This window comes from Sphaerodactylus townsendi, linkage group LG12, assembly GCF_021028975.2.
Source record: "Sphaerodactylus townsendi isolate TG3544 linkage group LG12, MPM_Stown_v2.3, whole genome shotgun sequence".
Classification (NCBI taxonomy): Eukaryota; Metazoa; Chordata; class Lepidosauria; order Squamata; family Sphaerodactylidae; genus Sphaerodactylus; species Sphaerodactylus townsendi.
The window spans coordinates 58,142,231-58,166,716 of NC_059436.1; the positions used below are offsets into that span (position 1 = coordinate 58,142,231).

A 24,486-nucleotide genomic window follows, 5' to 3' on the forward strand; every position below is an offset into this window, starting at 1 on the left:
ATGAAAGAAAGGAAGAAAAAGGATCCTTAATCCTGACATCCCGCTCCCTAGAGAGACGCGGAAAGGCCCGATGAACTGTGCACCTAGCTTACGTGTCCCCGGCCGACCCCGCAAGTTCCTCGTCGAAAGGTACGCCTGGTCCACCGGTCTGAACTTGCGGTCGGCAAAGCGCTTGTAGTTGGCTTTGGCCAGGGAGTCCAGGGCAGCACTCCATGTAGCACACAGAGAGGTGATCCACTCGCCCAGGTCTGGTGGTCCGTCCGGCAGCGCCCCTCCAGGGGGAAAGGTTCCTTGTCATGTCCATAGACTACCTTGAAGGGGCTTTGGCCTGTACTTGAGTGGACGGCGTTGTTGTGGGCGTACTCGGCGAGCGGGAGGAGGGCTGCCCAATTGTAATTATGTTGGTTGACATAGCAGCAGAGGTACTGTTCAAGAATGCCGTTGACCCGTTCTGTCTGGCCATCTGTCACTGCGTGGTAGGCAGAAGAGAGCCCCAACTCTACCCCCAAGAGTCCTATGAATGCACGCCAAAAGCGGGAGACAAATTGGGGCCCCCAGTCAGAAATAATTTTGTGGGGGGGCCCATGTAGTCAGTAGATGCAGGTCAGAAATAGGCGGGCCAGCTTCTGGACTGAGGGAAGACCCCTACAAGGAGTGAAGTGGGCCTGCTTTGAGAAAAGGTCCGCCACCACCCAGACAACTGACTTCTCACCGCTGACAGGGAGATCGGTGATAAAGTCCATGGAGATGCAGCGCTACAGGGCATCGGGGCTGGGGAGCAGCTGTAGTAAGCCAGGCTGCCTCCCCGTGACTTTTTTGCTGCCACACAAACTGGGCACTCCACAACATAATCGACCACATCTTTGTGCAAGGAGGACCACCAGAACTGCCTCCTGGCCAGGTGGAGAGTCTTAACAAGCCCCCCATGCCCTGCCGACTTGGCGTCGTGACAGCCCGCTAGGACCCAACTGCGTAGGCCTTCCGGAACGTAGACCTTGTCCCCAATCAACCATGTAGCACGCAGAGAGGTGATCCACTCCCCCTGCTTGGTGAGGGTACCAATGCTGCGGTCACTGTCCAGGATAGAGCTCGAGTGTGAGCGGAGCTCTGTTTCGAGGGCCAGGGGAAGGAGCGAGGTGGCACCCGTCCCAGCTCCCTGGTTCCATGCCCAGGCCCTGGTGATTGCCTGGAGACCAAGTTGAGAGGGGGAGAACACAGTGCCCACGGGATGATTCTCCACCAGGGAGGAGTCAGGGAGGCGAGAGTGGGCATTGGCCAGTGGGTTACTTTCCCCTGGGACAAAATTGAGTGTGCAATTGAACCTGGCAAAAAAATCAGCCCATCGGAGCTGCTTGGTGGATAGCTGACTGGGGGATTTGAGGAATGCCAAGTTTTTGTGGTCCGTCCATACTTCCAACGGAAGCTGGGCCCCCTCCAACCAGTGACGCCAGGTGGCTAGAGCGCGTCCGATGGCACTTGTCTTTTTGTCCCCCACCATCCAGTTCAGTTCTGCCCCCGAGAACTTGTGGGAGAGGAAGGCACAGGCGTGGCCCCTAAGGCCACGTCCGAAACGTCAAAGTGGACTATAAATTGTTTGCTCGGGTCAGCATAGACTAGGACCGGCTTGGAGGTGAAGGCACTCTTTAGAGTTTGAAAGGCTTCCTGGCAATCGTGAGACCAGGCAATGGGTGCCCCCGGTCGTCCCCCACCTGGACCCACCCCCTTGGTACGGAGGAGGTCAGTGAGTGGGAGCACAATGGAGGCAAAGTCCGGAATGAAGTTCCTGTAGAAATTAGCAAAACCCAGGAAGGATTGTAGGTGTCTGCGAGTGCGGGGGACCGGCCAGTCTACCACAGCCTGGACTTTGCTCGGGTCATCTACTCCCCACCCTGAGATCCGATAGCCCAGGAAGTCGACCCGTTCTTTATGGAACTTGCATTTCGAGAGTTTGGCGAATAGTTCTTGGTCAATGAGGTGGCGGAGGACCTTGCACACTAAAGCAATGTGCGAAGGCATATCGTGCAAGTAGATCAGGACATCGTCCAAGTAAACAACGATCCCATTGTATAGCAAGTCATGGAGGGTCTTGTTGATCACATTCATGAACACCCCGGGGGCCCCACTGAACCCGAAAGGCATCACAAGGTATTCAAATTGACCCAAGGGTGTGTTGAACGTTGTGAGGTGTTCCTGCCCCTCTGTAATGCGTACCCGGAAGTACACCTCCCGCAAGTCCAGTTTAGTGAAAATCCGCCCCTTCGACAGGTGACCCAGTAGATCCTTGATCGGGGAAGGGGGTACTTGTTAGTCCGGGAAACTGTGTTCAGGCCCCGGTAGTCTGTGCAGAGGTGCAGGGACCCATCCTTCTTCCTGAACAATACTGGAGCCCCCATATGGGAAGTGGTGGATTGGATGAAGCCCCTAGCCAAGTTTTATCGATAAAGTCTCGTAGGGCATCCAGCTCTCTGGGGCTCATTTGATATAACTTCCCCTTCGGGAGCTGTGCTCCTGGGACCAGTTCGATTGAGCAGTCCATGCTCTGGTGGAGCGGGAGCCGGTTGCACTCACTCTCGTCAAACGCTTTTGCCAGGGCATGGTAGTGGCCAGGCAGGGTCGAGGGAGGTTCTCGTACTGCTGTTAAGGAAGGTGGGTGGGTGGCCGATCGGCAGGACGTAGCCGGATGGGGAGGCAGACTGTGTGTTCTGACCATTTGATGTCGGGGTCGTGGCGAGCCAGCCAAGGCATGCCCAGGACTAGGGGGAAGCTGCCCAAGTTGGCTACTATGAATTGGCACTGCTCCGTGAGTCCCGCAAATGAGACAGACACCGACCCTGACTTGGGCATTGCAAGGTTCCCCCCCCCCCCATAAGGAACTGTCCATCTGCTCAAACCGGATTGGGTGTTTGAGCTCTACAAGCTTGAGGCCTACTGCCTCTACGAGGTCGGGGTGAATGAGACACCTTGAGCACCCGGAGTCTATGAGGGCCTCGGAACGGGTGTAGGAGGGGGACCCTGGGATGGAAAGGGTGACCAAGACTACCACTGGCTTAGTGGAGAGGGCACTCACCTGCGATTTTGTGCTTGCTGGGACGACCTGGCACTCGGCGCTTCTCAAGCCAGGCCGATGTCGTTTCCCACTGGCTCATTGAAGTCTTGGGTCTTGAAAGCCTCGGATTTGCTCAAGTAGTCCTCATAGCTAGCTTGGGCGGAGGTCACCGGGGCGGAAATGGTATGGGAATGGGGAGGGTCCTTTGCAGCTTTTGTAGGGGTCCCAGAGTGCTGGCGAATGGTGTCTCCCGTGGCTGGTGCTTGGGTATGGCGCTCTGGGCACATTGGGATGAGGTGGCCATCTCTCCCGCAGTGGAGACAGATGCCTAAACAATGGGTGGGCATGGGTGGTGTCCGAAGGTCTCGGTTGGGAGAGCCCCCTGTCGAAGGGGTGCATGGGCGGCCAGACTGGAGGGTGTTGTGCATGATTCCAACGTTGCTCCAATTTCTCCACCTGGTGGATTCATAGCTCTGCGTCACCCGGCCTCTTGATCCAGTCCATCAGGGTTTTGGGGTCTCCATGGATCAGGCTCCATTGCAATACCTTGGTGTGGAGCGCGTCCTTGAAGAGCTACACCAGGACCATCTCCGGCCATCCCTGTAGGTGGCTAGCTAGTCTACAGAACTTGGCAGCAAAGTCACTGACCAAACGGTCTCCCTGTTGAAGTCGTTGGAGTGCAGTCTGGGCCTTCTCTTCAGCCAACGGGTCTTCAAACCTCCGACGCAAGGCAATTAGGAACCGCTCCAGGTCGTGAATCTCCGGCGCATCTTCCTCCACTAGGCCAACGAGCCAATTCACCGCCTCTCCATGTAATCAGATGCCCATCTCGAACACCCTTTCATGGTCGAACCAGAATCCATTGCCTTGAACCTCCATGTACGAGCCGACCTGCATTAAGAAAAAGGCCAGTTTGTTGGGGTCCCTGTCGAAGTCGACTTTAAATCCTCTAGTGTTTCCCGACAGGGTCGGTTGTCATCTGGGCGCGGGTTCGGCTGGCCGTCTCATCGCTCCCACTGTGGGGGCCAAGGTTCCCCGTAAGGTTGTTGATTTGCTGTTGTAGGGCCCACAGTTCATCCCTCAGCTCTCTGTCTCCCGCCGCTTGGCCCTCTTTCACGGTGGAGGTCTCTGGGGTTGCACGCATCTCATTGTGCTCCACCATTAAGTAGGCCACCTGGCTCTGTAGGGCAGAAAGGTCTGCTCGCAGTTGGTCACGTTCTCAGGTGACTTCCTTGTTGTGAAGCCACAGTGCTTCATAAGCTTCCCTCTGTTCATTCGTCTCTTGGCCCAGTGTTTTCTCGGTCCCATGGGAGTTGTCTCTGGGCACTGCTGTATAAGATTGCCTCAGCTCCGTGGCATCGTGGAGGGAGCTGACCCCCATCCAAGACGAATGGCGTGGAAAGTTCTCCCCCACTCTTTCCGGGAGTTCCTCTGCCCCCTGGGGTTCGGGGTTCCTCTGCCCCCTGGGGAGAGTCCAAAGTAGCAGAAATGTTCTCTAGACCCAGCCATTCTTAGTCGAAGGTCTGAGCATTTGAGAGTGGGTTCTAGCACAATGTAAGGCTGAACACACTCAAACGAAGTCAGCTCTGAAAACAGGAATAACTTTATTGATATATGTCACCCTAGCTACAGGGTGCTGGAACTGAGGGTTCTTGCCCTCAGTTCCAGCATATATAGGGTGTGTGAGTGGGCGGTCCTTTGGAGTGGCGGGAACCAGGAAATCCGGGGAAATGAAACTGAAACTTAATCCTGACATCAGGTGTCTAGACTGAGGGACATAATATTATCTATTCTGCATTAAACAGACCTCACCTGGAATACTGTATCCAGTTCTGGGCAACACAATTCAAAGAAGGATATTAACAAGCTGGAATGGAGGGTCCAGAGGAGGGTGTCCAAAATGGTAAAAGGTCTGGAGTCCATGACCTACAAGGAGAGACTTAGGGAGCTAGGTATGTTTAGTCTGGAAAAGAGAAAGTTACGGGGTGACATGATAGCCATGTTTAAATATTTGAAGGGATGTCATATTAAATAGGGAGCAAACTAGTTTTCTGTTGCTCCAGCGACTAAGACTGGAAGTAACGGATGCAAGGTGTAGGAAAAGAGATTCCATTAAACATTAGGAAGAACTTCCTGACGTTAAGAGCTGTTTGACAATGGAATATTCTGATTTGGAGTGTGGTGGAGTCTCCTTCTTTGGAGGTTTTTAAATAGAGGCTGGATGGCCATCTGTCAAGGGTGGTTTAATTATGCCCAAATCCAAATCATTTATTAATGGTCAATGACCAGAACAAGGTTTCATGATCTATTCCTACATGGCAGGGGGTTGGACTTGATGGCCCTTGTGATCTCTTCTCAATCTCTTTCCAAATAATTTTCAGATTTGCCTTTTTCTGGAATCCCACAAGAGACCCAAGATTTCAAAAGTTATGAAAATCAAGCTGATCAGACAGCATCCTAGACCTGGATAAAGAGTCTGAGAAATAGTCCTGGTCCTTAAAATACACTGAAGCACACATATCAGTCCATATGTCTTTGGAATATATATCAAAATATATTTCAGGGCTTCAGTTCCAGACAGAAGAGAAGTAACTGTTTCATACCATTTGCCTTCTTAAACAGTTCCACTGCATCAGGGTTCAACGCTAGCAATTTCTGGGCAACTTCTATAAGAGAGACTAAGATCTTCCGAAGCTCTGTCTGGAACTGCAAAAAAGGAAGCAGTTAACATATTTTCTGACCATTCAACTGAACACAAAGCATCTCATGCTTCACGAACTGCACCAATACCTGACTCAGCCCAAACAATGGAAAAGACGATCAAATACTTTTAGGTGTTAGTTCATTATTTTAGGTGATCTAAATGCCCAAATTGGGCCTAACAATGAAATTCTGAACTCCCAGCTTGACTATGGCTGTTTCCACCCGAAGGCGGAAACGGCCGGGTCGGCGTTTCCGACGCCGACCCAACGACACTGGGACCGTCCACACGGACGGTCCTGGGAACAGCCGGGCAGCCGGCGCCACGGAGCGCAGGCGCCCGGCCGACCCGGCATGTCCCCGGGCCTCCGGCGCGTCCGAGGCCTGGGGACACGCCCCCTGGTCCTGCACGCCTGCTCCAGCGGCGCAGGGCAGGGGGGCGTGTCCCCAGGCCTCGGCGACGCGCAGGAGGCCCAGGGACAAGGTAAGTCCCAGGTGGGGGAGGCGCCATGAAGCCGCTGCCGTTCGCTCGGCAGCGGCTTCACGGCGGCGTTTCCCCAAAAAGAGCACTGGGAAGCGCTCTGGGGAAACGCCGGCTTCAGGCCGGGCGGGCGGCACGGCTGCGTTGCAGCTGCACCCCCCCGTGCGAATGGCGGCCTGGAGACGGCGTTTTTACCATCTCCAGGCCGCCATTCATTGCCCGTGCGGAACCGGCCTATGGTAATGAAGACCAACTTCCTTCGGTGCTAATCCATTCACGTGTGTCTAAGGATAGCGTGATAAACAGGGCTAGCCCTAGATTAATTGAACTCTGTACTGCAAACAACTTGATTATCCTAAATGGTTCCCCTTGTTTCGCTACATCTAAAGAATTTGCTTTTGTATCATCTTGCAGTGGCAGTGTATTGGATTATGGTATTTGTTCTTCAGCTGTATCTAGTGTGGTTGATCATTTTGCTATTGGCAATTGAACAGAAAGTGATCATCTTCCGACAGAAATTTATTTATTATACAGAAATAGATACCAAAATTGGGAGATCAATCATTATCTGAACAATGATTCCAACCATATGTTAAAAAGGATCGAGTGGTCTTCACAGATTGAGGATTTGTCTTCCATCCTTGAATATGGAAGGGGTTTGCTGTCAGGATGCCACTGTTGAGAGGGGGGAATTGCTGAGATGTGCTTTAGCTTTGCTGGTGCTGGTTATCAGTTTCCCTGGCCTTGGTGTTCGCTGGCTGGGACAGGCCACCAGGCTGGACTTTTCTATCCATCTCAGTTCACATGAAGAGTTGGGGATTTGCTACAACATATTATCAACTGCTTTGGTGCCTTTTCGCCAAAGTTCCTTTCCTTGCCACTTCTAGCCCTTCAACATGGTTTGATTAAAATAGAATTATTGCTAAGAAGTCACTAAGATCTACATACAAGGAATTTTGTAGATCAAATAATCAAGAAACTCTAAATAACTAAGACCAAAAAAAACCCCCTTCACGATGCTTTTTAAATGAATTTTAAAAAAGAAAATGGGACCAAATGTTCCAGGCGCTGAAAACTAACAATTGAAATAATTAATTAATTAATTTTTGGTTGGTTGTTTCTACTAATTTGAACCAATGAGTGAACTTCGGGAGTATTAATATCCCTCGCCAAATTTGAATTGACCACTTTTGCGCTGCTTTTAATGTCTCTACCAATGTACTAACTTACGCAGAAGATGTGTTATTTGATTGCCCCAGCTGGCCTCCTATTAGGACAGATTAAATTGTTGAACTAATTTCTAAATGAAAATCTGCTAAAGCATCTGGTCCTGATGAGTTAACAACAACAACAACCTTTATTTGGTATTTAAAAATAGGTTCTAGAGCATTGCCAGACATTTTTGAAATACAAATCAAGAGTACATTCAAAGCGCAGACAGGAAGACTGTATATAGCAATATACATTACTTAGAAAGTTCTGTCAATTGTAAAAGAAATTTTGCTACTTTTTCCAAGAGCATGACATCTGTGTTGTTTAACAGAAGCTCCACAACAGAACAGTCAGAGTCACTTTCAGATTTGTCTAGGGCCAGCCTGGGAGAGAAATTCCTAATACCCACACATCTCGGACAGTCAAGAATAATGTGAGCAAGAGTCTCCACTTGATTTTTACAGTGTGGACAAACCCGATCCTGGAGAGGGATGGATAAGTAACGACCCTTTGTAATGGTTGATGGGAAAGTATTGGATCTGGCCCTTGTGATAATCCATCTCTGTTGGGGTTTAGTTAATAATTCAAGATATTTGGCTATGTGCCCCTGTTCCGGTATTATTCCAACAGAAAGGGGTGAGCATGATTTATTTGCTTGCCCCAACAAGATATGATATTCCTGTTCTAGAATTCTACTTTTTAAGGTTTGGAAAATCTCTCTGGGTGTCAGCATACAGAGATCTTCCAGTAATAAACCTATTGAGTAAATTTTTGATTTGAGAAGTTGATACCATTCGGAGACAGATAGGTCTGGGCGCACAGTGTATATTAAACTGCACACATCAGAGTTAAAACATAATTTGATCCAATACTTGAATGTATTCAGCCATGCTCTTGTTTCAAGTAGGTTCTGACCAGTTTCTAAGCATAGTACAGCATATGGTACAGAGTGTGGTAATCCGAGTATTTTATAGAGGAAGCCAGATTGTATTCTTTCAACGGACTTGTTCCATGCAGTTATCCATAAGGGAACTCCATAGAGAAGTTGCTGAACTACCTTGGAGTTGAAAACCTTTAGAGCTGCTGGGACATATCCCCTTCCCCTGGTGTGAAAAAACTTTACCACTGCTGAAACAGTGTGATAACTTCCTTTTACAGCAATATCTCTATGTCTGGCCCATGTGGCTTTATGATGGAAGGTTAGGCCTAGATATTTAAAGGACTTGGAGTGTTCGACCTTAACCCCATTAATAAGCCATTTAGAAGGCTTAAATACATTAGAAAATATGACAGTTTTTGATTTTTCTGGGTTTAAGGACAGGAAGTTAGATGTACAGTACTCCATAGTTTTTCTAAGGAGCCTTTTAAGGCCCACTTGAGATCTAGAGATCAGTATCACAACATCAGCATAAAGTAGGAGTGGTACGGGTTTGTTTGAAAGAACTGGGCTGTGTGCATTAACATCTGACAACTCTTGTACCAAATCATTAATGAATAAGTTAAATAAGACTGGGGCCAATACACAGCCTTGCTTAACACCTGTCACAACGGGAATCTTAGGAGTTAGGTCTCCAGAGTTTGTACGTTTTATCTGGCAGGTTGTGTTTGAATAGAGAGATTTAATAAGTAGTAATAATCTAACATCGATCCCCATCTCTGTTAACTTAAGCCAGAGCAAGTCTCTTACAACTGAATCAAAGGCACTTTTTAGGTCCAGAAAGGCAGCAAAGATCTTAGATCGCCCCCTTGTTTTGTATTTTAATAACAGGAGGTTGAGGATCAGACAATGATCAAGTGTAGAGCAACCTTTTTAAAATCCTATTTGCTCGGGGTAAAGAATTTTTCCATCATTGATCCAGGTACATAGCCTATTTAACAGATGTTTGGCATAAAGTTTACCTGAGACAGATAAAAGGCTGATGGGTCTGTAGTTAGCTGGTGACATATGGTCACCCTTTTTGAATATTGGTGTTATTATTGCATTTACCCAAGACTCCGGGATAGTACCTGACCTATCAACCAAAGTAAACAGAGCGGCCAGAACGGGGGCCCACCAGTCCAGAAATGCTTTGTAAAAATCTGGGGGCAATAGATCCGGGCCAGGTGATGTATACAGTTTCAACTGAGCAATTAATAGTCTGATTTCTGAGACAGAGACTGCGGGCCAGGGAGCCACCTGACTGAGAGGTGTCAGGTCGTTCTGCAAGGCCGATTCATTGTCTCCTTTAAATAGACTTTGAAAATATATAAACCAGTTCTGGGGGTTAATATTAGACATTAAAAAGGTTGACGTGCGCATGGCTCCAGCAACTAATGACCAGAACACTCTTGTGTTGTTACTCCTTGAAGCTTGTATTAGAGCGTTCCATAGGGATTCGATGGTCTTTAGTTTGTTTTCACGAAGGAGTTGCATTAGCCAGGACCTGAGAGAAAAATATTCTTGAGGTAAGGTTGCTGCTTTGCTGCTTTTAAAGGTATTGTAGATTTTTCTGATCTGATTTTTCACCATTTTACATTCCTTATTGAACTCCTTGTTCAGAAATTTGTCAGAAGGAGGTTCATTGGGACTTGAGTAACTTGCAACTTCATCTGTGATGATTTCCAAGAGTGCCTCATATTGTTCTAAAAATTGGGTTGGTGATGTTGTTGCTATTAAGTCTTACCTGGCTTTAGTTAGGAGGGGAGAAGAAAGAAACTCTTCAAGTTTCCTTTCAGTAGCCCTATTCCAAATAATTCTTGGAGCTCTAGTTAAGCGTAAGCTATGAGACCTAAAATTAAGAGTTGTCCTGATGAGTTTTCGGCTGATACATTGAAAAAAACAAACATCTTCACTGGTGATCTTCCCCAATGGCTAATTTATTTACTCTTGTTGATCAGTATGGGATTGTCTCAGACTCATGGCTGAGCTTATAATTATTCCAATTTTCAAAAAGGGTAATACCAACCTCCCTGAAACTACTGGCCAATTAGCCTCCTCTCTATTATTGGCAAACTATATGTGAAACAACTACAATGCTGCTTAAAGGTTTGGTCGCATGTTAATAACTTCATCGACCTTGAACAAACTGGCTTTTCGGAGGGCAAATATACTGTTGATCATTGTTTTCTCCTTGCCTTCCTCACCGATAAATACATGAAGCTGGGCACAAAAAAACCTGTTAGCAGCGTTTATTGATTTGAAAAGCATGTTCAATTTGATTCCTAGAGAGATTCTATGGCAGTAGTGGTGAACCTATGGCACGGGTGCAAGAGGTGGCACTCAGAGCCCTCTCTGTGGGCACGCGCACCGTCACTCCAGCCAAAGGCGAAGCTGCCACGGGGACATCAGAACAAATGTCCCGGGTGGCTGCTGTTTAGTCATTTGGGGGTGGGGGGTGGAAAATTGCCACCCACATCCCTCCTCCCTGATGCCACGCTCCAATCCCTGCCCTGCCTTTTAAGACAAAATATGTTAATGTATGAGTTGTTTTTTCTAGACTAAAACCTCAGTATTCAGCTTAAATTGCCGTGTTGGCACTTTACGATAAATAAGTGGGTTTTGGGTTGCAGTTTGGACACTTGGGTCTTGAAAAGGTTTGCCATCACTGTTCTATGGAGAAAGCTATCCCTGGCTTCTATTTCCAATAAAGAAACTACATTCAGCTAATTCATGCTAAGTTAAATATATGCATATAGGTAATTTATCCTTTAAAATACCAATCACCAAAGGGGTGAGACAAGGCTACATCCTGGCCCATTATTATTTGAATGACTTGGCCCAATTTCATAAAACAATAAATGGTCATCCTCCCCAAATAGGCTACCACGACACTCCTATACTAGTCTGCACTAATGATACTACCATCCTCTCATACACAAAAGTTGGCCTACTAAGATATTTGAATGCTTTTCCTAATTATTGTTTGGAAAGTTTGCCTACTATTAATTTTTCAAAATCTAAAATACTAGTGTTTTCCAAAAGTTAGAAACCTCAGAAATTGACTGTGGAGAACAAGGTACTTGCCCAAGTTAAATACTTTAAATATTTGGACACATTACCTCCCAGTACAATTTTAACTGTACTACACATACATCTAGAATTTTGCAAAATGTTAATCTGCCCCTATCAAGCATTTCTTTTTTCTTAAAGGGAATCCATTTGTCCAGGCTGCTATCAAAATCTTTGAAGCTACAATCTTGTCACAATTGCTGTATGGAGTTCCTGTCTGGATAAAAACATTTGACAACAACATTGAGGGAGCTCAGGCAAATTATTTTTGCCATCTTCTGGGAGTTCCTAAAAGTGTGCCCTACTCTATCATTTGGGCACAGTTGGGACAACATCTCCTTGAAACCAAGGTTTGGTTAATATCAGTAGCATTTACCCCCACCCCCCTTTATCACAATTTTGACAGCTCTAGCAGCGGGAGACCGTAGCAGGCAGGCAGAAGCTGGGTGGGTATTTAAGGGTTAGGGTTGGCTGCCTTGGAATAAATTGATACAAAAATGCAATAGTTTTGCTGGTCCTGAGGCTAGCGTTTGAATGCCTGTGTATTTGTTTTGTTTTTGCAGGGACAGGCTCCCCTCTGTTTTGGCTGGAGCTGATTTTGAGTTGTGCCTATCAAATACGTAGCTGCTCCATGACCAGGGGACAGGCTCCTCTGCTTTGGCTGGGGAATGAATTGTGCAGCAGATTTCAGAGTGTAGGAAGCAAAAAAAACCCCACTCTCTCTAGCCTGCTTCTCACCCCCTCCCTTCGGGGCGTGCTCTTAAATGTGGCCAATGAGAAGTTGCCGCTTTACTGCACAAATATGGGGAAGGAGAACAGATGGAAGCGCTTTTTCTGTCGTTGCTGGCTAGGGGCCATTATGGAAACTACACCGGAGAAGCAGAACATGCGTGCTGCTACTACTTCTGCAGAACTAGAGCGCGAAGAAGAAGAGTCTGTTTATGAGGAAATGCCTCCGCTCTGAGTACCAGACAGGCACTAGTGCATTCACTTCTTGATACGTTTTTTTTTTGCTTCCTACCACCAGTATTGGACTCTCTACAGCAGTTCCTGAAACTACGGAGCCTCCTGAAGATGCGGTGAGTGATGGTGGCGCCTCCATTATCCTAATGACTACATTGTCTAAAGTGGCCAAACACACTCAAATTTTGGCTCGGGCGCTTGTGGACTCAGGGGCCCTTTCTGCATGGGCGGTTAATGGCGCCCTGGGGACGGCAAAAACGCCGTCCCCAGGGAGCCATTCGCACAGGGGGCGCAGCTGCTGTGCAGCCGCGTCACCCTCGCGCCGCCCAACTGGCACAAAGCCGGCGTTTCCCAACCTCGCTTGGCAAGTGAGGTTGTTGGGAAACGCTGGCCTCGGCGACGTGCCGGAGGGCCACAGGACAGGTGAGTCGCTCTGCTGTTTCTGGGACCGTCCATGTGAAAGGTCCCAGAGGGGTCGGGTCGGTGTGGATTGCGCCGACCCGACCCCTTCCACCTCCGTGCGGAAACAGCCAGGGTGTTCCCATTGCCTTATGCGACCACAAATAGCAGAGGAACTTGGATTACAATTAATCCCATTGGTCAAACCCATACCGTTCACACAAATGGACGGTAGCCCTTTGGGGGTGGTGGTCCAGTGCGCTTTAAAACTGAACCCGAGCAGTGAGGAGCATTGGGAACGCCAGTTTCTTTAATTAACGAGGTTTTGCAAGACTTATTGTTTAAAGGAGTGATGGTGTACTTGGATGATGTCTTGATCTACTCACACAACGTAGAGGAGCATGTAGCTCTGGTTCGTACTGTTTTGCAGAGGCTTCTAGACAGCTCTTTATTTGTGAAACTGTTCAAGAGTGCCTTCCATCAGGAAAAGTTGGATTTTCTTGGATACTGTGTGTCGGCCGGGGGGGGGGGGGGGTGGAAAGGGACCCTGCTAAGGTGGAAGCTGTAGTAAATTGGTCCATCCCTACCACCCACAGGGAACTCCAATCATTTTTGCAATTTGCTAACTTCTATCGTGATTTTATTCTGCAATTCGCCCAAATAGCCTTGCCCTTGACTGGTTTACTATGTACGAAAGGCAAGGAGCCGCAGGCAGCTAAGCCGGGTGCCCCCCTCAATTGGACTGACAGTTGCCAACGGGCATTTCAACAACTTAACACTGCCTGTACAACTGAGCCTATTTTGGCCCATCCCAATCCTGCTTTGTCGTTTATAGTACATGTAGGCGTGTCCAACAAAGCTTTAGGGGCAGCCCTGTTGCAACGGGATGCGGATGGAAAACTGTCTCCTTGCGCGTATCTTTCGAAGAAATTTTCTGGTCCTGAGCTCAACTAGACAGTAGGTGATAAGGAAACTGCAGCCATTAAAGAAGCCCTCAGTACTTGGCGCCACTGGTTAGAGGGGGCTGCCCGTCCTTTCCAAGTTTGGTCGGATCATAAAAACCTGTCGGCTCTGTCCACCCCCAGTAAAATGTCGGCTAAGCAATTGCGGTGGGCTGATTTCTTTTCCTGGTTCCGGTTTACAGTGCATTTTTCCCCCGGGAAAACCAACTGATTAGCGGACACGCTCTCCCACCTTCCTCAGGGGGCGGATACCTCCTTACACGCCATTCTACGTACTGTACTCTCTCCATCGCAATTGGTTCTCGCAGTCACCTGGTCCCAAACTTGCGTGCAGTCCGATCCGCCCCTGGTTTCATCACCCCCGGCTGATGTTCCTCCCAGGTATCCTGATATGGTTTCCTCTCTCTTATGTGACTTTCTCACAGTGGGGAAAAGCCCCGTTCCGGAGAATGAAGGTAGCCCGTCACTGTTATTGCGGGACGGGGTGTGGCGGAAAGGAAACTGTTGGTATGTGCTGCTGCATCTCAGAAAAACTGTGCTTCTTGCTGGCCATGATGCTAAGAAAGCGGGGCATTTCGGATTTTTGAAAACATTACATCTGTTATGCCGCCAATTTTGGTGGCGCACCATGCGGAAGGGCATTGAGGCTTATGTCAAAGGGTGTCCTATTTGTGCTGAAGCCAAATCCATTCCGGGAAAAATCCATGGGTTGTTGCAGCCTATTCCTCCTCCCGACTGACCATGGCAGGTTATTTCCATAGACTTTATCACAGACCTCCCGGAAAGTCAAGGCAACACTGTCTTGTGGGTGGTGGTGGACCTGTTTTCTAAACAAGCGCATTTCATACCTTGTTCCACCATTTGCCCCCAAGTTGGCAAGATTATTCATTCAGCACATCTACTGATTGCACTCCACTTCGTCTAAGATAATTTCGGGCAGGGGCCCTCAATTTGTGTCTAAGTTTTGGAAGGCATTTCTGGCCCTCTTGGGAGTTGAAGCGGCTTCATCTTCTCCTTATCACGTGCAATCTGACAGCCAGTTGGAACGTACAAATCAGACTTTGGAACAATATTTGCGATGCTACACTAACTACCATCAGAATAATTGGGCAGACTTGCTGCCTTTTGCTGAATATGCGTATAACAATGCTGTGCATACCAGGACCCAGAAAACTCCTTTTGAGATCGTCTCTGGATGTTCTGCCCCACCATTTCCTCTTTTGGGCTCAGACCCATTACAGCCTCCTGAACTAAATGACTGGATCCAAACCATTGTAAAAGGTTGGGACTCAATCGGAATAGCTCTGTGCAAAGCCCAGGCGTCCCAGAAAACACAAGTGGATAAGCATCGGATTTCCTTTCCTTTGCATGTGGATGACTGAGTGTATCTTTCCACTAAAAATCTCTGGGATGTACATAAATATTCCAAGCTTGGGAAAAAGTTTATTGGTCCCTTTAAGATTGTACAAGTTATCAATAATGTAACTGCTAAACTTGAATCGCCAAACTCGCTTAGCAATATTCATCCTGTATTTCATTCCAGCTTGCTCAAACGGGCTCCAGATTTTGATGCCTGGCCCAGCCCCCCTGAATGTCCTCCACTGGTTCTGATTGATGGGCACAAGCATTACGAAATCGACGCCATTCTGAATTCCCGCATGCGCCGCCAGTGGTTACAATATCTGGTTTCATGGGTGGGGTTTCCCACAGGTCATGATCAGTGGGTCTATGCTACAGATGTCCATGCCCCTATTCTTGTTACTGCTTTTCACAAGGCATTTCCTGACAAACCCGTGGGGGAGTTCTTAGGAGAGGCGGAATGTCAGGATGATGTTGATGTGTGTCCTTGACTTTTTCCCGCCTGTCAGTCCTGGCTCTCTGCCTGGACTGGGGCTGTTTTGCTTTCATGTTATCTCAGCTTGACTGTGTGAAACTATGTACTGTTGAATTTCATTTGGCGGGAAGGGGGTTTGCTACTGTGTTAAAACTATTATCAAAGTTCTGAGGCTCTCAGAACTTGCATCGCCTGTATTCGACTATGACTGCCAGTACAATAAAGAACTGAGAATGGTTACTTTTGCCTGGACTTTACTAGTTCATTACACACTGCATAGAAGATCTGACTGTCCTTTCCCCCACCCATGCATTCCAAGCCCCTGAGATTGGCCACAGGCGGGGGACAGATCCTTCATATGGTGTTGAGTTTGCTCAGCACTTCATGGAGGATCTGGCTATCCCTTCACCCTCCAGGGCTGAGAAAGCATGGGGGCAAGGAGATAGATTCTTCATGTGGCTCTTTGTTCAGTGCTGCATGGACGATCTGGTTGTCCTGGCTGTACTTTCCAAGCCCTGAAGAGCTTAGAAAGCACGGGTAGGGGACAAAGAAAACAACAGTAGAATGGATCTTAATATTTCATAACATATAAACAATACCATTTTAAGAGAGAGCCTTCTATGCCTTATCTAAGGCAGTTTCTGCACAGGCCCTGGGAGCGGCAGAATACTGGCATTTATGACGCTGGTGGAGCCCTGGGGCCGCTTGAACGCTCCTGTGCGAGCAGCTCAAGAGTGTCAGCTGCTCGCAGGGCTGCCTTCGCTTGGGGCCCGCCGCTGTAGGTCCCCTCCTACCTCCTTTCAGCTGCCATCACATTGCAGAGCCACGGGGGCCCCCCATGGCCATGGCAATGCCTCCGGGGCCAGAGGCCAGGAAGCATGTCCTCTGGGCTCTGCAGAGTGCCGGCAGCCGAGAGGAGGTAAGAGGGGACCTACAGCAGCATGGGGAAAATGCCACTCGGTGTTGTGGGGGGGAATATGCCAATGCCGCTGTGCTCCCCAGCAGCAGAGGTGTGAAGTCCTCCCACACAATGGCGTTTTTACTGGCCTCATGTCGCTGTATACAGCCCGTGCAGAATCCGCCTAACATTCTGCTCTTTGATAATGTAATTAGAGCCCACTGGTATATTTCAATTTAAAAATTTCTTATTAACTATTGACATATTTAACTTACTGATTCAGCCACATACTTAAGATATACTTCCCATCTCTCATCAAACTCAGACTTTGCCTTTCTGTTTACAGTGTTTTGTCAGTTTAGTCATTGTAGCATATTCTTTTACTTTATCCTCCCAAATGTCTATGTTTCGGCTTCTTTTAGTGTTTCAACTGGATGCTATTATTACTCCTGCACCTGTTAGCATATACGGGCACAGTTCATTAAGTTTCTTTGGAAACATCTCAGGAAGAATAAGAAATTTAATCTTGAAATTTTTTTTGCATTTTTGCATGTACTCATACCCAGTACTTTTCAGTATTTTTACAGGTCCACCATGTGATCAAAAGATCTATCTTCTTCTTGACATTTCCAGCAAAGACCACTGCTATTTTTACTCATTTTCAAAATATTTTTAGGATTCATATACCACCTGTAAAACATTTTGCGCCAGTTCTCTTTTAACGTTTGTCATGTAGTAAATTGAATATTTTTGGACTATAATTCTTCCCACTGTTGGAAGATTATTTCTTCTTGGAAGTTTTGCATCCATTTCACCATGCAGACTTTCACTTGCTCTGTTTCTGTTTCATATTTAAGCAGAATTTTATATATCCTTCCCAACAGATGTTTCTGTGATGCAATTTCTTTTTCAAATTCTGTCATGTCTCTTAATCCTCTTCTCTCTGATTTTAATTCCCTTCTGAGTCTTGACACTAATTGGAGGTACATCATCCATTGCAATGTCTTTCCTTCCTCCTTTATCTGTTGCCATGACTCCATATTCCCTTCCGTATTGATAATTTTTTACATATCTTATCATTCTTCTTTCTTGCCTCTCTGTTATCATATGCTTCCATAGGAGATTTTAAGGATGAAATCAAAGGACCAACAGCATAATCCAGATCTTAGGCTGACAAGGATGGCACCACTTGAGTGCCACTCCACCACTCCACAGGGCTTACCTGCAGCACAGAAAGTCTGAAAAAGTTTGTTTAAAAACCGTCCATAGAGGAGAATAGAGATAGGCCATGAAAATCGCAATGTATCTCTGTTGGTGTATGGGGACCGAGAGAGTTCTGGAGGCTGACTAAGGTCAGCCCTGTTGGAGTAGCTGAAGGAAGTGTGCAAGCGCTGGTGTGAGGCCAGGCATCAGGGGGTGCCACAACGGCTGGGCACCAGCAGATTTGCCACTTTGCTGGTGTGAGTGCCCCAAAGAGGGAATTTACGACAGCAGGAGCCCATGCTGCATTTAGAAGGGGATTCAGCCTTCCCTCTGGCTTGTGCTACGCATCTTGTTTTTCTGTTTTGTTTTTCAGATTCCAGATTCCAAAAAGTCCACTCCTTATTACATGGGAGTCTTTTCCAGTCACGTCTTTCTTCTGGTATGATTTTTCCCTTCATAAATTACTGTGTATTCTTTCAAATCTTCTGTTTCTTGTTTTATAATTCTTTGATCTGGGTTTTGGATCCAGTCAGAAATGTATAATAGTCCTGCAGCCTGGTAGTATTTTTTAATATTAGGCATAGCTAAACCTCCTCAGTTCTGATTCAGTTTTCAAGATGCAATGACTATTTAAAACTTGTCTTGAGCTCAAATCCTCTATAATGGGCTCTGATGATCCTCCAGAAGTTATGCAAACATATGAGGAAAAAAGACCCATATAATTTATTCAGTAAAATCACATGTATACAGATGTGCAGTAGAGAATAAAGAGGAAATACTCTAGTTTATGGTTTAATAGAGAATGCAGGGATTTGAAAACCCATAAAGGGGCTAGTTTTCATCTCTATAGGAATTCTAGCACTTCTTTTTTACCAGCAGTATACTTTGTTTTTAAAAACCAACTCCTACAGCTAATTTTTTTTAAAGAGGAAGAATTTTATTATTAAACAGTGGGAAAAATTCATTCAAACTACAGCTTCCAACAATTCAAAGCAATTTTGGGCACTCATCTCCAGAGCATTACGTTCAGGAAATCCACCAATATCATATTGGCATAAGTACTTTTCAAGTGTATTCTTTAACGTCCAAGACAATGTCCCTGAATCTTCTGAAATCTCTTTAAATAATGTTCCTGAGTGGCCCCCAGTATTGCCTGAAGAAATAAAATTACTTAATCAGCTAAAATTAGGCAAATTTCCTGGACCAGATCTATTGTTGCCTGAACTATTTAAATCACATTCTGATTGGTGGGCCCCCTTTCCACAATGGTTGATAAAACTGGCTTAGTATCAGCTGCATGGACTAACACAATAATAGTCCCTATTTTTCAAAAGGGAAATCATATATCACCGTAGAATTATAGATCTAGAAGCCTTTCTGTAACTGGGAAGCTTTATGCCAAATACTCACTTCTTGGATGTCTCAGCATAAGATACTAAGCTTGGAACAAATTGGAATCAGATATGGGAAAACGACATTGGATCACTGCTCCACCCTCCATCGTTTGATAAATAAATACAGTAGAAAACTGTATACTTCCACAAACTGAAAAACTAAATACTTTTCACCAGGTAAAATAACCTCCGAAATTCCTACCAACAAAGGGGTTAAAAAGGGATGCATCTGGGTTCCCTTAATATCTCTATGAATGTCCTTGTTCTGCTTTGTTGAGTATTGATGGAGGCTGCATTACTGTTTTTGCTTAGTTCTGGCAATAGAAATCTAAATGCTTCTTCCTGATGCTGTTTCATAATACAGAAATAAGCTGAACACAGTCTTGTTATTGAACAGTCCAGGGCCACAACAGTTTGCCAGAATTAACCAGTGTTGATCCTGGATTTAATTTTGCACTGAAATACTTTCCGTGGAGAAATAACTTTCCAACTGATGCCTTGTCCTGCCTGTCTTAGCACGCCAGTAAGCAGGAAGAGGTGGTTGATTCTGTGTTCACCCCAAAGCAACTAGGATTGGGGGTGGTGATCCACGGTCATTCTCAAGCTCAAAAAGCTATTGCCCAGTCTCCAAGACCTGCTACCCAAACCAGAGTGGCTGGGGTTGTGGGACCCGACTCGACTGATACATGAGGCCCCTCCAGGGTGACAAGGAGGCTGAATTGTTTAAGGTCTCCTTGTAAGGAATTCCATAGAAGCAGAAATAAAAGGCTTTTTGGGTGTAAAAGACCGTTTATTCAGACATCGTAGAAAGCTCACGTACACGCAGTGGCAGGAATAAGACCTCCCGCCAGAAACACAGGTTATAACTCTGTCCACCCCATCCCCCCTCCCGGATTCCCATGGGAACGGAGGTCTCATCTCCCTCGCAGAGATAAGGTCTCCACTGGAGAAGCTGGCCCATCGCCCGGGCTGTGGAATGTAGTCAAGGCCAGGCAGCTGACCCGCTCATCAACACCATTGAATTCTTTACACTCTGCCTCCCTTAAAAAAGACCCCTCCCCCCCAGGTTTGTGCGGAAAGGCGCGGTGGAAAGCAGAAATGAGGGCGGGGGCGTCAATATTTTCGGAATAAATCCATTGATTATACCCAGAGGAATACCCCACCCAAGAGACTAAATATTGTAAGCGTTTGCGATTAAAGCGAGAGTCCAGGATGGCGTCAATTTCGTAATGCTTGTGGCCATCAATAATAGTCGGTGGGGGTCTCTCCAGCGGGTCGTGCCAGGCATCGGAAACGGGACCCTCCTTGAGTAAACTGGAATGGAAGACAGGATGAATATTACTAAGAGAGTTAGGCAAATCCAATCGGGCAGTGACATCATTAATCACTTTAGTAATCTGAAAAGGTCCCACGAATCTTTTGCCTAGTTTTGAAAATTTATGCACGTCTCTGAGATTTTTGGTAGACAAATACACCCAGGCGCCCACACGCAGAGGGAAATCCGAGCGGTGCTTATCCGCTTGCAGTTTTTGGGAGTCTTTAGCCTGCTGTAAGGCAGTCTGGACCATTTTCCACCCCTCGGCCAGAGATGAAATCCACAGCTGAAACTCCGGAGGATCCAATGCTTCCGCAGGTAGTTGCGGCAACGGAGGGAAGGAGCGACCAGACACAATTTCGAAGGGGTTTTTTTGTACTGCTATGAACCGCATTATTATAGGCGTATTCTGCAAACGGAATTAGCTCGCACCAATTGTCTTGGTGGTAGTTGGTGTAACAACGTAAATACTGGTCTAGGGTTCTGTTCGTTCGCTCCGACTCACCGTCACTTTGAACGTGGTAGAGGTGGCAGCCGCCCGGGCGGCCCCTAGCAACCCTAGAAAAGCTTTCCAGAACTTAGAAATGAATTGGGGGCAGCGGTCGGAGACCACCTTAACGGGGCGGAGTGTAGACGGTAAACATGCTGAATGAACAGATCGCTTAACTTAGGAGCGGAGGGGATGGGAAGCACCACGGGATGAAATGGGCTTGTTTAGAAAATAAGTCCACCACCACCCACAAGACCGTGTTGCCATGACTTTCTGGCAAATCTGTAATAAAACCCCATGGAAATGACTTCCCAGGGGCGGAGGCCACCGGGAGAGGTTTCAACAGACCATGGGTTTTCCGAACGTTCTTGGCTTCTGCACAAACAGAGCAACCTTTAATATACGTCTCAATGTCCTTGCGCATCGCGCGCCACCAGAACTGATGGCGGGCCAAGTGCAGAGTTTTTAGAAAGCCAAAATGTCCAGCCGAAGCGGGCATCATGGCAGGCCTCGAACCTGCTTACGGAGGGGAGGCACGCACCAACACTCCCCCCGCCGCCAAACGCCATTCTCCAAAGCGCAATTGGGAGTCACCTTCCTCCGTCGGAGGCTCAAGCGCAGCCCCGCCTCCTCGAGTTCCCGGAGGAAAGGAGAGACCAGGCTGGGAATGGGCGGAGAAGGAGGAGTGGATGTCTGAGATCGGGTGACAGCCAGACCCAATTGGGAGGGGGAGAGAATAGTGCGCGGAATTTCCCGTAAGGAAGCTCCACCTCCCCGGGTAGGCGCGAGAGCGCATCAGCCAGTTTATTGGTTTTTCCGGGGAGAAAATGGACAGTGAAAGAGAAACGAGAAAAGAAATCGCCCAATGAAGTTGCTTCATGACATCTTGAGGGGGGTGGAGAGGGCGGCCAAGTTCTTGTGATCCGACCAAACTTGAAAGGGGTGTTTAGCCCTTCCAGCCAGTGGCTTTGCCAAGTGGAGAGTGCTACTTTGATGGCCGCAGTCTCTTTATCCCCTACAGTCCAGTTGAGTTCAGCACCGGAGAATTTCTTTGATAAATAAGCACACGGAACCAGCCTATCATCTTTATTTCTCTGCAACAGGGCTGCCCCACGCATCCACGTGAACCACAAACGGGAGATCTGGGTCAGGGTGCTTTAGGATAGGTTCGGTAGTAAAAGCAGATTTTAAAAGCTGAAAGGCTGTCTGACATTCTTCAGACCAGGAAAGCGGGGCCCCGGGCTTGGCAGTCAGTGGATCTTTACCCTTAGTGCGTAAGAGGTCTGTGAGAGGGAGAGTCAGTTCAGCGAATTGGGGTATAAAGTCACGATAGAAATTAGCAAAACCTAGAAAGATTGGAGTTCTTTTAGGTTGGTAGGGGCAGGCCATTGAAGGACTGCATCAATCTTAGCAGGATCCATTTTTAGGCCTTCGCGAGATCCATTAACCCAAATAGTCAATAGAGGTTTGGTGGAAACAGCACTTGGAAAGTTTGGCAAAGAGGGAGTTGTTGAGCAAAGCGTTTCAATACTTCGAACCAATGCTTCATGCTCCTCCATGGTTTGTGAATAAATTAAAAGCGCCATCTAAGTACACCACTACTCCCTTGTACAATAAATCATGGAGAACTTCGCGATAAGGGCCATAAAAGCTCTGGGGGGCCCACTTCACGCGAATGGCATTATTAAGTATTCAAACTGTCCAAACTTTGTGTTAAATGCAGTCAAATGTTCATAGCCTTCAGCAATTCTGACCCTGTAGTAAGCTTCTCTCAAGTCCAACTTAGTAAAGATGCGTCCCTTGCCCAATGCGTCTAAAGGTCCTTGATTAAAGGCAAAGGGTATTTGTTGGACAGGGAGACTGCATTGAGTCCTCGGTAATCTGTGCAGAGCCAGAAGACCCATCTTTCTTTTTACAAACAATACAGGAGCAGCATGTGTGTGTTTGGTAGCCCGCCCGTATGAACCCGGGCGAGCGAGGTTCTTGTCTAAGAAGGCACGAAGTTCTTCTCCTCATTGGGACTCATCGCGGTAGATTCTACTCTTTGGGCAGTTCGCCCTGGCTGTAATGCGATTTTGCAGTCAGTGTCTCTATGGGGTGGCAACTGATCGCATTCCTGCTCCGAAATACTCTGGCTAGATCTTGGTAATGGGCCCGATTGGGATGCCGTAGAATCGGAGCACCGCTGATGAAGCCAGGGTGTGTGTGTCAGGAGAAGTCGAAGTTTTCCCCAATTCATGTGTTCACCGCAGGGAGGGTCAGTGAATTCAAGATCCTTTCCTTCCAAAGGAATTTTTGGTTCATGCAACAACAACCATGGCATGCCCAGAACTATGGAATGTTTGGCCATTACTGGCCAGAATAAAACTAATTTTTCTCCCACGTCGGCGAGCGGAGGAGAACCGGCTATGCTTTGAACTGGGCCGGTCCTTCGCCCCGAGAGGACTGCCGTCCATTTGGGTGAATGGTATATAGGCTTAACCAGGGGACTTGGTCTAGACCCTGGCTCCTCCGCCACCTGGGGCCGCGATTAAGCAATGGGAGCAGCCAGAATCCACAAGGGCTGAGGCTATAATACGGGTATGCTTAGCGGGGTTGGCCAGAAATGCTTGGATTGTAATGGGAGCTGCCTTCACTCACAGCCTGGAGTCAACCCATGTCCATGGGGCTGAAGAGGCAAACAGCTGCTTCCCCTCCTCTGGGTCAGCCTTGATGACTGCCTTGGGCCGAGCCGCTGGGGCGTCCGGATTTGGCGTGGTGGCTTGGCGAAGATGGGGTGCTACGGCGGAGCGGTTGGCTTCTGTTTTTAGGGCAGTTGGCGGCTAGATGACCTGGTCCTCCGCGAGTAAAGACACAATCCCAGTCGGCGGCAGGAGGAGTGGTACCGGTAGAGGCGGCTGGGCTTGGTTTGAGTGGGCCATGCAGTGGCAGGTTTTGAGGCGTAAAGCGGCCTCCGCACGAAGCGCCGCATCTGCCAGACGCCACCTGGGATCCCAATGCAACCCAATCAGCAATGGTGCGGGGACCCGAATTAAAACACCGCTTTCACGCAGCTTGCCGTCGACAGCATCCGAGAAGTATTCACATTTCATGCGCTCAGGCCACTCCAGGAGGAGTCGAGCAGCCGCCGCCTGAAATTCCGGGCAAATTCTGCAAGCGGCGGGTTGCCTTGCTGAATAGTTTCGATGGTGCGAATAGCTTCATTTTCAACACCCGGATCTTGGAAGCGAGCCCTTAAGGGTTGGAGGAATCGCGGGCACCGTCGCAGTATCTTCATCTTGCAGGTTCAAAAGAGTCACAAACCAGGCGGTTGCCGCCCATCCAGGACTGAGCCGATGTCCCGTATTTTTTCGCCAGTCAGACCGGTATAAATCGTCATAGTCCTCCATGTGGGCATCGAAGTTGCAAAATGAAGTAGGGAAGTTTGGAAGCGGTCCCATCAAAACGGGCGGTATTGAGGTCTGTAGTATCCCTCTCCACGGCCCTTGGCGCCGCAGGGCTGGTTGCGCAGGTTGAGCAGGTTGGAGGCAGCGGTTGCGCGGAATCGGTGGAGGTATCAACGCCCGGTGCTGCTGGCGTTCGGTGGGAGAGCCGGTCCTTG

The 24,486-nt window shown here is 47.8% G+C and overlaps 1 protein-coding gene across 6 annotated transcripts in view; it reads right to left on the minus strand.

The window, feature by feature from the left end:
• The window catches only part of UBAC1 (UBA domain containing 1), a 185,442-nt gene that overhangs the window by 72,713 nt on the left and 88,243 nt on the right, over positions 1–24,486 (minus strand). For all 6 annotated transcript variants that reach the window (XM_048512272.1, XM_048512271.1, XM_048512273.1 and 3 more), the window contains one exon: positions 5,650–5,752. In XM_048512272.1, coding sequence (XP_048368229.1) covers positions 5,650–5,752 — 103 coding nt within the window. The remainder of the gene's footprint in view (positions 1–5,649; positions 5,753–24,486) is intronic.